We start from the raw sequence: 14,404 nt of genomic DNA, 5'->3' as shown, positions 1-14,404 counted from the left end.
ATACATCTATATATATATAGTAAAATATCTATCTATCTATCTATCTATCTGTGGCCTGGAGAGTAAAGTCTGAAAACCTGGTGCTGTTTACAGAGTCCTTCCTGGCCACTACATGCTCAGATTTCCATTGCCTTCACCTTTCATCTGGAATTCTCCAGCAGCATTGGTGTGACGGGCCTGTCTGGAGTCCTGAACTATGTCAGTATTCTCTCTACTCTGCAGCCCATGGATTCTTCTAAATAATGAAACTCACCACCCCTGTCCTTGTCATAATCCTTCAGAGGATCTCCTTGGCTACCTGTAAGATAGCATCCAACCTCCTCTCAGTGGCTCATAATGTCCTTCATGATCTCATATATCATCTATTCCATAGCCCTTACCTCTTTATCTTTATCTATGGGATGGACCACTCCATCCCATGCTTTGATCTACATTCCTGGTATTCTTTATACTTTTAGTTTCTCCAGTTTATCATGGCTTCTTGCCCCTTGGTCTTAATGTCACCTCCCTTCCTCCCTTTCTCCCTCCCCCCCCTTCCTTCCTTCCTTCTTCACCTGGTGCCCTCTTACAATCCTCTCTCCTGGGTTATCTCCCACATCCATCAAGCTGCTGTCCACATATCTGTGAAGACCAGGCTGGAACGCGCTGCGAGATATTCCTCTAGCAGCACCATTTCCTTATTCTTTTGTAGAGAGTCTAATACTGAGCTGTGACAGGCTCTTTGCATATCTCTGTCCCCACCTCCACTGTCTCTGGGGGTCAAGAACCATGTCTTGGTCACCGGTTAATCCCTACATTGAACCTTGTCTTGAATAGAGTGAGTATGCAACATGTTTTTTATATGCCAAATAATACTGAGTGTTAATACTTCTTGAATGTATCAAGTTAAATCATTTGCATATTTTAAAAAGGATAGCTTTATTGAGATAATTCACATTTGCCCATAAAATTTTCCCTCTTAAAGAGGTAATTCAGTATTTTTCAGTATATTCACAGAGTTGTGTATCCATCTCCACCATCTAATTTTAAGCCATTGCCTAAGAAATCCTGTTCCCTTGAGCATTCACTATGTTCCCTTCTCCCCATAGACCCTGGCAGTCACCAATCTATTGTCTGTTTATGGGTTCTGGACATTTCATATAAAATAAAATTTTATAAAATGTTCTGGACATTTGATATAAAATAAAATCTCACAATACGTGGTCTTTGGGACTAACTTTTCTTACTTTGCATATTTTCAAGGTTTGTCCATTTTAGGGCATATACTAGTATTTAATTCTTTTTTATTTGTTTTTAATACTTTAGTCCTTTTTGTTTATTTTTAATTGGTTGTATAGATATAGCACGTTCTCTTTACCCATTCGTCAGTAAATGGACATTTGGGTTCTTTCTGCTTTTTGGCTATTATGAATAATCCTACTGTGAACATTGATATAAAGATTTTTGTGTGAACATATGTCTTCGGTTTTCTTGGATTGGAATTATTTAGAAGTAGAAACTGCTAGGTCATATGGCAACTCTATGTTTAACTTTTTGAGGAACTGCCAAAGTATTTTCCAAAATAACTGTACCATTTTATATTCCCACCAGCAATGTAAAAAGTTTTAGTTTTTTCACATCTTTAATAACACTTGATATTGTCTATATTTTTTATTATAACATCCTAGTGGATACTGTGTTTTTATTTGTATTTCCCTGATAACTAATGATGTTGGGCACTTTTCATATTGGTCATTCATACATCTTCTTTGGACAAATGTCTCTTCAATTCTTTAACTCATTTTTGTTTGGATTATTTGCCTTTTAACTGTTTAGTTCTAAGAGTTTTTTTAAAAATTATATATATATAGTTTATAAAAATATATGGGTTATGAGTACTAAGGATGTGGTGATAAGCACTGGGTGTTATATGTAAGTAATGAATCACTAAATCCTACTCCACCAATATTACACTTATGCTAACTAACTAGAATTTAAATAAAATTTAAGTAAAAACTTGAAAAAACCCAAAATATTCAATAAATACTCAAATGCCTTCAAAAAATAAAAAATTTAAATGTCACCTCATCTCTAATATATATGTATATTTTATGTATGTTATATGTATATTATACACACACACACATATATACTTATTTATTCTGGGTACAAATTCCTTATCAGATACATTATGTGGAAATAATTTTTTTCCCACTCTGTGGGTTGTCTTTTTACTCTCCTAATGCCAACTGTTGAATCACAAAAAGACTTAATATTAATGAAGTCCAATTCATCTATTTTTATTTTGTTTCTTATGTTTTTGGTGTCATGTCTTGTCCCAGTACCACTTGTTGAAAAGATTATTTTTTCTTCTTTGAGTTTGCTTGGAATCCTTGTCAAAAATCAATTGACCATACATGTAAGAGGTTATTTCTGGGCTCTTAATTTTATTTCATTGATTTGTCTATCTTTATGCCATTATCATGTTGTCTTGACTGCTATAGTTTTATAGTATGTCTTAAAATTAGAAGTGGGGAAAAAGAAAACAAGACAAAATCAGAGAGGGGGACAAACCATAAGAAACTCTTAATCATAGGAAACAAACTGAGGCAGAGGGTGATGGGATGGGGTAATTGGGTGATGGACATTAAGGAAGACATGTGACGTAATGAGCACTGAATATCATATAAGACTGATGAATCACTAACCTCTACTCTGAAACTAATAATATGCCAAAAGTTAATGAATTAAATTTAAAAAAAAAGAATATAAACAACAACAAAAAAAGTAAAAAATAAAACCAGAAGTGTAAATTCTTCGACTTCACTTTTCACTGTCAAGATTGTTTTGTCTATTCTGGGTCCCTGACATTTCCACCTTGGATTTTAGGATCAGCTTGTTGATTTCTGCAAAGAAGCCAGGTGGGATTTTGATAGGGATTATGTTGAATCTGTCAATTAATTTAAGGAGTGTTTCCATCTTAGCAATACACATCTTATCCATGAATATGGGGTTTCTTTTCACTTATTTAGATCTTTCATTTTTTTAAATGGTATTTTGTAGATTTTAGTGAAAGAAAATATTGCACTTCCACTTGTTTATCCCTAAGTATTTTACTTTTTTGATGCTAAAATTTTCTTGACTTTATTTTAAACTGTCCTTCTAAATAGGAGAAGTCTGCATTTTTAAAGTTATATAGATATGTAATATTAGGTCAAGTTAGGGCATCAATATGGGGATCATCTCACACACATATATTAGAATTTCAAAAACACTAGAAGTACTTTGAATAGGAGTAGAAAGCTGTGTATGACCCAAAGGAAAGTGTGAATATTAAGGAAAGAATATTTACTCATATACGAATATATATACTAATATACTGAGAAACTATTTTGAGCTTCATTATCAAATTAACTGTGCTACATGTATGCACTTGTATGTAAATCATGAGTCACAAAATATACCAAATTTTATCATTTTATTTATTTATTATTTTTTTTAACTAGGCTCCTTACCCAGTGTGGAGCCCAACATGGGGGTTGAACTCATGACCCTGAGATCCAGACCTGAGCTGAGATTAAGAGTTGGATACTTAACTGACTAAGCCACTCAGGCACCCCCAAATTTTGATATTTTAAATACTTAATGCCAATTAGTGCACTTGTTAAATCTGTTGATCATGTCAACATTGATGGGTAAGGCTTTTGAAAATACCCAATTTCACTGGAAATGTTTGCATATACAATATGCCATTATATAAGTCAGATGAAGGATTGGGTTTTTAAATACTGGGGTGGCAAACTAGTCACCAAAATGATTATCAATGCTGTGATTTATACAGCAAAATGAAAAGAGGTCATTATGATTAGCTATCAGTTATGTTGGTATTTAAAATGTTTCCACATGTAAGATAATCTCATCAGTGAAGATATCACTTAATATGCAGGGAAAATACTGTAATTGAGGTATTACATTAAGTAAGAATTTTTTAATGAACTGAAAATGATTAATTCTAATGGGGCCTTGAATTGGGAAATATTCTTGTAGTCTTTTCTTCAAGAGGTACTAAAGCTGTACAGAAGAAAATTGTTCTATAAAAATAATGTCTACTTAAAGAATTTATGAAGAATTACTCTAGGTTGATTGGTCTGAAAAGATTAAAGATTAAAAAAGAGAAGCACACTCACACAGAAACTTTTGGTTTTGTGGCTGTTGGTTATTTGTCTGCAGTAACAATGGGATTTGACAGCAGAAACTAGTTGATGGCTCACATTCTATGAGATCTTCTGGATTGGAACCTACAGAATGTATCACTGTTGGTGAACATTATCAAGACAGGATTAGGCTATGGTTTTGTCTCTGGAAGTTCTGTCTATCTAACTATCATCCATTTGTTAAACTATATATTCTAGAAAGAAATCCTAATATCATAATAATGTGAAAGACAAGGAAGATAAGATTTAAAAATGCATGGATACTCATATGAAAGATGGTTTAATTTGTTAATATAGTAGTGCAAAAGGGCTGAATGAGTCTTGTTTATGAACTTCTAGCGCAGTGGTGAAAATTAGGTCATTTAATTTACTCTCAAGTAATATTGCTTTTAATCACTATTTAACAACATATGCAAAATACATTATTTGACTCAAATATTAATGTATTTACAACATCCTCATTTAAGTATTTGCTATTTGTTCTTCCCTGAGGTATGTACTGGTTGGTTCCCAGACTTCAACTACGGCATCAAAACACCATCCACTTATAAATAAATAGGTTCCTTGATGAAAATGGAGTCATATGTATTTATCATATTTACAAAAATATACTAAATGTTTTCTCCATTATATTAAAAAAGTCACAAGTATGTCTTAACTATTTCATTTTTTTCTTAAAGTAAATACCTGACTATTTAAAGTATTATGATATTTCCCTTCATCGTGTAACTTCATTTTCTATTTATGGAGAATATTTTTCCATAATTTCAGTACATAGAAAACTGACCAAGGAAAATTTAATATTCAACTTATAATGATAAATATTTATCCTGTGTAATGAGGCTTATCTGGTATAGGTATATTTCTTTGTTAACAAGTCTTATTTCCTTCTGGAAAATGAAATGTATTGAGAATTAAAGAATTACACATGTGGTTAGAAAGCTGACCTTTAAAGCCTCTACCAATGTTTCTGAGATATTTGGCTGCCTTTCCTTTCTTTCTTTCTTTTTTTTTTTTTTTTTTATTTTTACAGTAACATCATAAATCTATAGAAACCCCAAACAAAATGCAATTTTGGTTTTACATTAATTAGCTTTGAAACATAACCTTCACAGAAGTATTTTATTATCTTTTAAGAGTCCATTAGGGTATAAAAATCAATACTTTAGCAGCTCAGTAGAGCATTTCATTTTTCTCAATATTTTCAACAGAAGCCACTATATGCTTCCAATCTAACTTTTTTTCTTTCTTAATGGAATTCTATACATACATAAAAATAACTTTCCTAAATCATTAAAACCTAATAGAAAATTAGCAAGGTCATGATAGATTGCTGTACCTTTGTGATGAAAAGACAGGGTAAGAGCTAATAGTTTTGAGTGTCCTTATGATGACACATGAAATATCACTTATTTTCTCAAGGGAGGATATTTGAAATTAAACAGGAACGAATTTTCTACTCTACCTTGGGGAGATTTGATAGCCCACTGCAAGTTGAGCCTGGGAACTCTACTTCTCTATCCTCAATCATTCAGCCCACATTCAAGAAAGGAAAACACCCTTAAGAAATAGATCTAATCATGAGAACAGTGTCAATGCATATTTCCCCAAAGGAAGACAACTTTCAGGTTATGAAAGCATATTGCCTACAGGAGCCACGATGGGGCAAATTTTTGGTAAATGACAGCTGTCACTGCCTCCTGAGTAGATTCTCGGTAGACTACTATGTTGGTGGTGGTCACAGAATGGGTGGAGAAACTTATTTTGAGTTGTATTACAGTTTTGTATTGTAGCAAATAAGTGCAACATTGAACAGCCTAAAACAAGAGAACATTTATTATCTCACACAGTTTCTGTAGATCGGAAATTCGGAAGTGGCTTATTAGCTGGGGGGCTCTGGCTTAGGATTTCTCATGATGTTCTTGTTAGTGTGTCACGGGGGGTTGCAGTCACCTGAAGATTGGAATGAGGCCGAACAATTCACTGCTTAAGGGGTTCACTCACATGTGTGACAAGTTGGTGCTGGTTGTTGGCAGGTGGCCTGGGTTCCTTTTCGTTGGGCTACTTGAGCATTCTCGTGAAACTCTCTTTCTTCTCCTGGAGTGGCTGATCCAAGAGAGAGCAAGGCAGAAGCCAAAATATTTTTTATGACTGAGTCTCAGATACCACATGTAATCATTTCTAGTATATACTATTGTTTACATCATCGACCCTATTCACAGCTGGAGAGGAATACATGGATTCACAAATTCTGGAAGGTGAGATTATTGTGAGCCATTTTGGAGCCAGACTACCATAGAATATGGTAATTCTTCTTTTGGGTTGTTAATGGAACTGGTCTTCAGGAAAATACATTGTGTATTGTTTTGTTCTGTTTTCTAACCAAATTCTTTGGGCTCCCATTTCTGTGTTTCTTTGAGCAACCTTCTATTACCAGTTCCTAGTACTTTCAAGTTGATCCCTTCTTCCTCAGTGCTCTGCATGGTACCCTTCCCGTTGTTAAAAAACAAAATTCAGATGAGCAAATTTGAAGATCTAATTAGCTTTATTACATGATTCATGAATTGGGTAGCATCTCACCTAGCAAGTAGAAGTGTACTCCAACAAGCTGTGCAAAAGGGAAGGTTTTTATAAGAAGGAGGCTGGGGTGAGAACCCAAGTGATGCCATTTTGGACCTTTGGTTTTCCTTTTAACACTGTCCTTCCTTTCTTACAAATTCAGCAAAGATTTGAGGGCAAATTGTGTGTCAGTCACTGTACACCTCAGCAAACAAAATCATTCTCTCTCTCTCTTTTTAAAGATTTTATTTATTTACTTGTGAGAGAGTAGGAGCAAAGCGGGGGAGTGAGGAAAAGGAGAAACAGGCTCCCCACTGAGCAGGGAGCATGATGATGTGGGGCTCCATCCCAGGATCCTGGGATCATGACCTGAGCCAAAGGCAGACACTTAACTGAGCCACCCAGGCATCCCAAAATCACACTCTTTTATAGTAGCTGCTTTTCATAATAAGTTGTGTCTTATGATCTGTAATTTCCAGTTTGTCCTGTTAGCATTCTGCTAAAATTAAAGTGTTTCTAATAAGCTAAATGCAATATTGTGATTCATAATGAAAAATATATGGTCTTTGACCTTATTCTTGGCACAAAGCTCCTAAAACCTCTGGGATTTTCTGTGATAAGAACAAAAAAGGTGATTTTAATTATGTTAATAAGATTACTTTTGGAAACCTAAGGGTGGGGGCTGGCTCCCCAAGGTACCAACCAGGTGATTGGAGGATTGGAACTTTTAGTCCCGCCCGCCCCTCTCCCTTCCCAGAAGTCTGGGAAGTTTCAGTTAATGCCAGTGGCCACTGATTTAATTAATCATGCCTATGTGATGAAGCCTCCATAAAATCCCAAGAGATGGGCGTTCAGAGAGCTTAAGAGCTAGTGAACAGGTGGAGATTTGGAGGGAGTGGCATAATTGGAACTCTGCATGGAAGCCCTGTGCTTTTCCCACTACCTCGTCGTAGACATCTTTTTTTCTTTTTTAATCATAAACTGGTAAACTAGTAAGTAAGTGTTTCTCTGAGTTCTGTGAGCTGCTCTAGCAAACTAGTTGAACCCAAGGCAAGTGTTCTTGAACCTTCAGTCTATAGGTGGGTCAGAAGCACACGTGAGGCATGGACTTGCAATTGACATCGGAGGTCGGAGGGGACAGTCTTGCAACCTGACCTTTAACTCCTGGGAGCTGGTGCTAGTTCCAGGTAGATAGTGGCAGAATTGAGGTAACTTAACGGGACAACTGGCTGCTGTCCGAGATAGCTTGGTGTTACGGGAAACCTCTTCCCTACCTCATATACGTCGGAACTGGGTCCAGAACCTTTAGTAAACAATCAAGGTAAGAGGTCAGTGATTGGAAGAATCTCCTTAAAATAATATTTTTATTTTAGTAGAGGTACTCTGTGCTGTAGGTGGAACTTTAAGGCTCTGAAGTAGATATTAAGCACACTAGAGGGGTCTCTCTCATTTGTACCAATTTCGCTGCTGTAAGCCACTTGTAAGACTACTTTTGTTCAATGGAGAACATTACCACCAAGCTGTCTCATTTCACATGGTCTTTTGCATAGTGTGGAAATGCAGGAATGGGGGAGGGGAGTTATATCCATTCTTAAAGAGAGGCAAAAACATTAATACAGTTATCACTTCGGAAACGTGATAATTATCAGCGAATAAAGTAGGTTTGCCATTTCCTTCGAAAACTGACACAGTGTGATTTGAATTTCCCCAAATATGGTGAAGAGTTTTGCATCACTGTTTTATGTATATATTTATATCCTAAGCCAGTGTTTCAGGGATTCTGACATTTATATCTGTGATTAACTCTAAGCATATTTCTGTGAGTTTTTTAAATTTTGTTTTGTTTTGGGCTTTTTTGAGTTTCAAAACTGTTCGGGCCAATAAATCTTTCCACAAATGACAGATTGGTCAACATTGAGGAGGTAAATGGAAACCAATGACACTCATCAAGCTGATGATATGAATGATTTATTGGACCAGATCATTTAACACTTTCATCAAGAAGTCAATACTGGGGAAGGAAAACGGGACTCTTATTATGGTCAACTGTACTTGCTCCGTCAGCATTCAGTGATTTATTACAAACCTGTGGCTAGGATTAGGATATTATAAATGGGGGGAAATGGAAGGCTCATTAATTCTTTATCCCCACAGGTGGATGACATGCAGTGGGCTAATCGAGAACACACTCACCCGGCCTCTGTCTGCAGCCTGCCCTGTAAGCCCGGGGAGAGGAAGAAAACAGTGAAAGGAGTCCCCTGCTGCTGGCACTGCGAGCGTTGTGAGGGTTACAACTACCAAGTAGATGAGCTCTCCTGCGAACTTTGCCCTCTGGATCAGAGACCAAACATCAACCGCACAGGCTGCCAGCTCATCCCCATAATCAAACTAGAATGGCACTCGCCCTGGGCTGTGGTGCCTGTGTTCATTGCAATATTGGGAATCATCGCCACCACCTTCGTGATCATGACCTTTGTCCGCTATAATGACACACCTATCGTAAGGGCTTCGGGACGAGAACTTAGTTACGTGCTCCTCACGGGGATTTTCCTCTGTTACTCAATCACCTTTTTAATGATTGCCGCGCCGGACACAATCATATGTTCCTTCCGCCGAATCTTTCTAGGACTTGGCATGTGTTTCAGCTATGCGGCCCTTCTTACCAAAACAAACAGAATCCACCGAATATTTGAGCAGGGGAAGAAATCGGTCACAGCACCCAAGTTTATTAGTCCGGCGTCCCAGCTGGTCATCACTTTCAGCCTCATCTCCGTCCAGCTCCTGGGGGTGTGTGTCTGGTTTGTTGTGGACCCCCCCCACATCATCATTGACTATGGAGAGCAGCGGACTCTAGACCCAGAGAACGCCAGGGGAGTGCTCAAGTGTGACATTTCTGATCTCTCGCTCATTTGTTCGCTGGGGTACAGTATCCTCTTGATGGTTACTTGTACTGTTTATGCCATTAAAACGAGAGGTGTCCCAGAGACTTTCAATGAAGCCAAACCTATTGGATTTACCATGTACACCACCTGCATCATTTGGTTAGCTTTCATTCCCATCTTTTTTGGTACAGCGCAGTCAGCAGAAAAGGTAAGTGCAAGAAATGCATATACGCCAACCCTTCCCTGGATTTAGCTTCTTTCTTTAAGAGGCTTCCCCGCCTTTCTATTCGGTTCACTTAGGGTCTCTCAAGTTGATTCACTCTGTATTATTCTTATTTGGAAATAAATATATATAGACTCCCTCAAGGTCATTTAACTTTGAATCTGTGTTGACTAAGGTTTATTGTCTGTGAAGAGTGTTTTAATGTGTCTTCTTTAGCAAGGTTGAAAATCGACAGATCTCACATTACCTTCTGGGTTTCTCTTCCCAGGTTCGTTATCGGTGAGGAAAGCTGTTCTTTTCCTAATGTTAATTAAAAGAGGGTGGGTGAAAAGACAGACGTGAGTCCTAGGGATGGTTGATCCCAGAGAGATCCCCTTGCACGGCAAATGTCCCCTTTCCTGGTTCTAATGTGACTCTGGGAAAAAACTTCGTTCACAATTATGATGGCTTTAGTCATGGAAGCAGGGTTTATCGTACAGCGACAATAACAAAAAAACTGAAATGGCTTAGTCCGATCTGAACCATCTTACTATTTCTCTTCAGCCCCCACTGTTACCACTTTTCTGTATGAGCAAGGTGATGTTGAGGGATTAAAGAAGACAGCCACAGGCAGTTCTATAAAGCAGTTTATAACTTTTCAGAAGGTGAAGATCAATTAAATCTCTTAAAATAATTTCCTTTTGTCACTAATTTCCAGTTAAGCTTTTCCACATAAATCACTGCAAGTAAAGGACATCAATATGAGAAAGGGAGCATATGCTGAATGGGATACATGTAGTTTTCTGTCCAGAAAAGCAGAAAACTAATATTTCCATGAATTCCAGGTTTGGGTAGGTTAATGGAGACAAGCCAGCTTGTAAAACAAAGGCAAATGCTATTGTTCTGAATGAATAGTCCTTCTTACAGCGTCTATGAGAATGCTTTCCTCTCAGAGTGAGGGTTTAAAGATGACTCCACCGTCTATCATCAGAAGTTGTGAGGAAATCAAGCATCCTGGAGACAATTACATTCCCTAGTCTCTAACATTTCAAGCGAGGTCCTGCATGACTCTTAAAATCCCAACTAATTCAGAGGAAAAAGTACTCAACAAGGGCACAGAGAGCTCATTTATATGAGGATTCATCCCTTACTAGATCAATGTGGCTTTCAACCACGTTTGGACACAAAAAAATATACTTCAGCAAACTTGCTGCCGGATAGAAAAAAACTAACCATGGGTTCCAGATCTGTGACCTTTCATGACTTAGATGGCCTGATAGAAGTCCATGAATATTTTATGTGGGACCGAGCACATGACAGGAAAGCAAAGTAAGGCAGTCTGATGCTCTAAACCTAATAAACATTATATTTTTGACATATGTAGATGGGAATTTATGGGGATCAAGCTTGTAAATATGACTTAGGAGAGAATGCATGAGCTGGAAAATAAGTCTCTCACAGTCTGTTGGGTCTGTTTTGATATGGTTAGTTGAACTAGTCAGGGCAAAACAATGTTCTTCAGATTCTGGAAATGTCTGCATTATGTGAATTTTTAATAACATTAAGTGACAGTTGCATTGTATTTGAACCAAAGACTGCCTTTTTTGATATACCATTTTATCTGAAAAGGGCCATCAGTAATTTATTTTATTTTCTTGTGGGCAATAAATATTTACCCAGGCAAAATCTCCTGAGTTCTAACATCAAACTTCCCTTTCTTTTTTCTTTCTCTTGCTTTACATTTTATAAAGTACTTTCTATTCTTACTTCTCATACTGCGACTTTCAAGGGCAGTGGGGGAGGGCAAATACAAATGAAGTGTTATTTCTATCTAGATAAGTCTTTCAGTGCCTTGGTTTTTGGCACGAGCGACATCACGATACGACATTTAGCTGTTGGAGAGTATTATCATAGCAGTTTTAAACATGCATCATACTAATGAGCTTTTTAAACATAGTCAAAAAAGGTGGCCAGAGTCTCAGAACTGAAGCCCTGCTAAGTTGCAGCTGTCCCCTTGCAGCGGTGATGGAAAGAGGAAGAGTTTTGGGATAAAATGGACAAGTGAATATGCTGGGGCGGGGGAGATGCGGCTTGGTGAGATGCCACTGAGCCCATGGGCACTGCCGTGTATCCTCTGAAAACCTGGAGTTTAGGTATATATGTAAATATTTTCGGGTTTAGATATATCCACGCCTATAGAGATATGCCTGAATGCTAGACAAATTTTTTTTTTCTCTCTTTGTGGAATCAAAGGAAATCATAGAAACATGTTGTAAGACAAATTACAAAATACGTTGATTGGATTTATTTTGTTTTTATGATATAATTGTGGAAAAGCTGAAGAATTCAGGGAGAACACTAATTGTAGGAATTTTCAGAACATCGTAAAGCCCTCAAACTAGTTAGAGTTGCTGAATCTGGACCAGCTCTCCTTCGAGAGTTATTCTAAGGAGCTGAGATTTGGCTACTGGAATACTTTATATAATACAATTACGTGTCCTCCTAAGGCTTCCCATAAAATTTGCGACCTGTTATTCTCTTTCAAGGTATCTTTATTATTCAAAACAATACACAAAACACATGAGAATATTTTTCTTCACATTGCTAAAATTGTTGACACAGGTGAATAAAACTCTGTATCTCTAAAGGAAGGCTTTACATAAGTTTTATTGACTTTGGAGGACCAAAGAGCTGGTCAGTCTTCCATTCTCATTTATAATGCTCAGCCAATTAGCCCATGTTATCAGCTTGAAGTGTTTATTGCATTTAAGCGGTACACAAATCCATTAATTCAGAAGATCCTTATTGAGCATTGTGTCCTGTATGGTGCTAATTATTGAGCCCATGTCAGTCTGCTTCCCCGAGGCTTCCTTGTAAGGCTTAGTCTGGCTCCCGGCCGATGCCTGCCTGACGCCTGCCGGAACCAGCGAGGTGCCAGGCTCAAAGGCAGGAGCAGATCAGGCTCAAGGGCAGGGGAAGATGGTGAGGAGTCAGATCTGAGATGAGAAAGCAAAACAGCTATGCCTCCTGTAACTATACGTCAGTGACATAGAATTTATAACACACAAGACAGCAGAACGACAAAATTTCTTTCACTATGTATTTAATTATGCTTCTTAGAGTAATGTACTAAAGAAAACTCATCTAGCCATCCAGGTTTCTCTGAAATTATAACAGGAGTAGGAATAAAAGGTAAAATCAGTTGAATAATTTGGACAGATGTTTTGGAAAACCCTTGGGTAAAATCAAATGATAAAATTACATTTTAGCACTCATGATGACAGACAGCTCTGTAAAGTAAGTCTTCGTTCAATGATAAACTACCATTTAATTTCCCATTTTTTTCAGATTTTGGAAATCAAGTTCAATCATGTTTTTCCAATATATTTTAATGACATTTATTAGCTTTGTGCCGGCTGCATTCTACTAACTCCTTGTATAAATGCACTTTTCCTTTTCTTATAGAAAAGTGGTCTGAAGGGAGGGTGGGCACACTGAGGTGTGGGCAGGGACTCACACAAACTCTCCTAATGGTTCTGAAAAGACTTAAAAAACTTAAAATATAATTAATGTAACCGTCAGGGAAAGAATCCTCGGGGATGGTGAAGGGCTGTTAGGATGGCAGAAATCTCCTGAATACATATTTTACCACCTCTAATTGCACTCATAAAGCTGAGATAATCAGACAAGGGTTATGACCTTGCCAAGCTCCAAGGAGCACAGTGCTTTAACCAGTGCATTGGGTGGAAACAAAACAAAACACCCTCAGAGCAAGGGGAAAAAAAAAACCCAAGACAAAAAATAACCAAAACTCAAAAATGTCAAAACCCTCCTATGTCCCAAAGCAGCCATTCTTCCTTCAGTAGCACATCACCCAGGAGCTCAAGTCAGAGACCAGGGCCTTCCTTGTCCTAGACTTGCTCCCTCTCACACTCCCACCTCTTCCCTTCTTCCTTTCGCCTGCAAATGTCAGCCTTGAAACATTCCTGGAGGGGAAGCAGTAGCCATTAGATGTATATCTGAGTGATTACGTCTCTTAACACAGAGCCTTTCCTGTACTTCTCACTGAATGCCGACCCAACGTGGGAACGGACTGCCTTGCACAAGAATGATCTAATATAAAATCATAATCCTTCTTTATGGGGTGCTTGGGTGGCTCAGTGGGTTAAAGCCTCTGTCTTCTGCTCAGGTCATGATCCCAGGGTCCTGGGATTGAGCCCCGCATCAGGCTCTCTGCTCCGCAGGGAGCCTGCTTCCCTTCCTCTCTCTCTGCCTCTTGTGATCTGTCAAATAAATAAATTAAATCCTCCTTTATGATTTAAGTTGGATTGAGAATCCAAGTACGTCATGAGAATCTTATATTTTCATCTTATTGTGATCTCCATTATAACAGCTTTTTGGTTTTTTTCCCTGAAAAATAAGTTTTCTCATTTCAGTGATGGGCCATATGTATTTCTTTATAAAAAAAAATTTTTTTTTGTCATTATCAATTCTTCCGAAATGGGGTGCTAAATATGTAGAGAGAAAGTCAAAAAGGAATTATGATTATTGTCTTAGTTCTGTCTAGC

At 37.6% G+C, this 14,404-nt stretch overlaps 1 protein-coding gene across 4 annotated transcripts in view; it reads left to right on the top strand.

Annotated features, from left to right (window-relative positions):
• Positions 1-14,404, top strand: part of GRM8 (glutamate metabotropic receptor 8) — a 755,908-nt gene that overhangs the window by 667,188 nt on the left and 74,316 nt on the right. For all 4 annotated transcript variants that reach the window (XM_059171757.1, XM_059171760.1, XM_059171756.1 and 1 more), the window contains exon 9: positions 8,907-9,842. In XM_059171757.1, coding sequence (XP_059027740.1) covers positions 8,907-9,842 — 936 coding nt within the window. The remainder of the gene's footprint in view (positions 1-8,906; positions 9,843-14,404) is intronic.

Source organism: Mustela lutreola, chromosome 4 (assembly GCF_030435805.1).
Source record: "Mustela lutreola isolate mMusLut2 chromosome 4, mMusLut2.pri, whole genome shotgun sequence".
Lineage (NCBI taxonomy): Eukaryota > Metazoa > Chordata > Mammalia > Carnivora > Mustelidae > Mustela > Mustela lutreola.
Note: the sequence above shows the minus strand (reverse complement) of the source record. Positions and strands in the feature narration are given on the sequence as shown.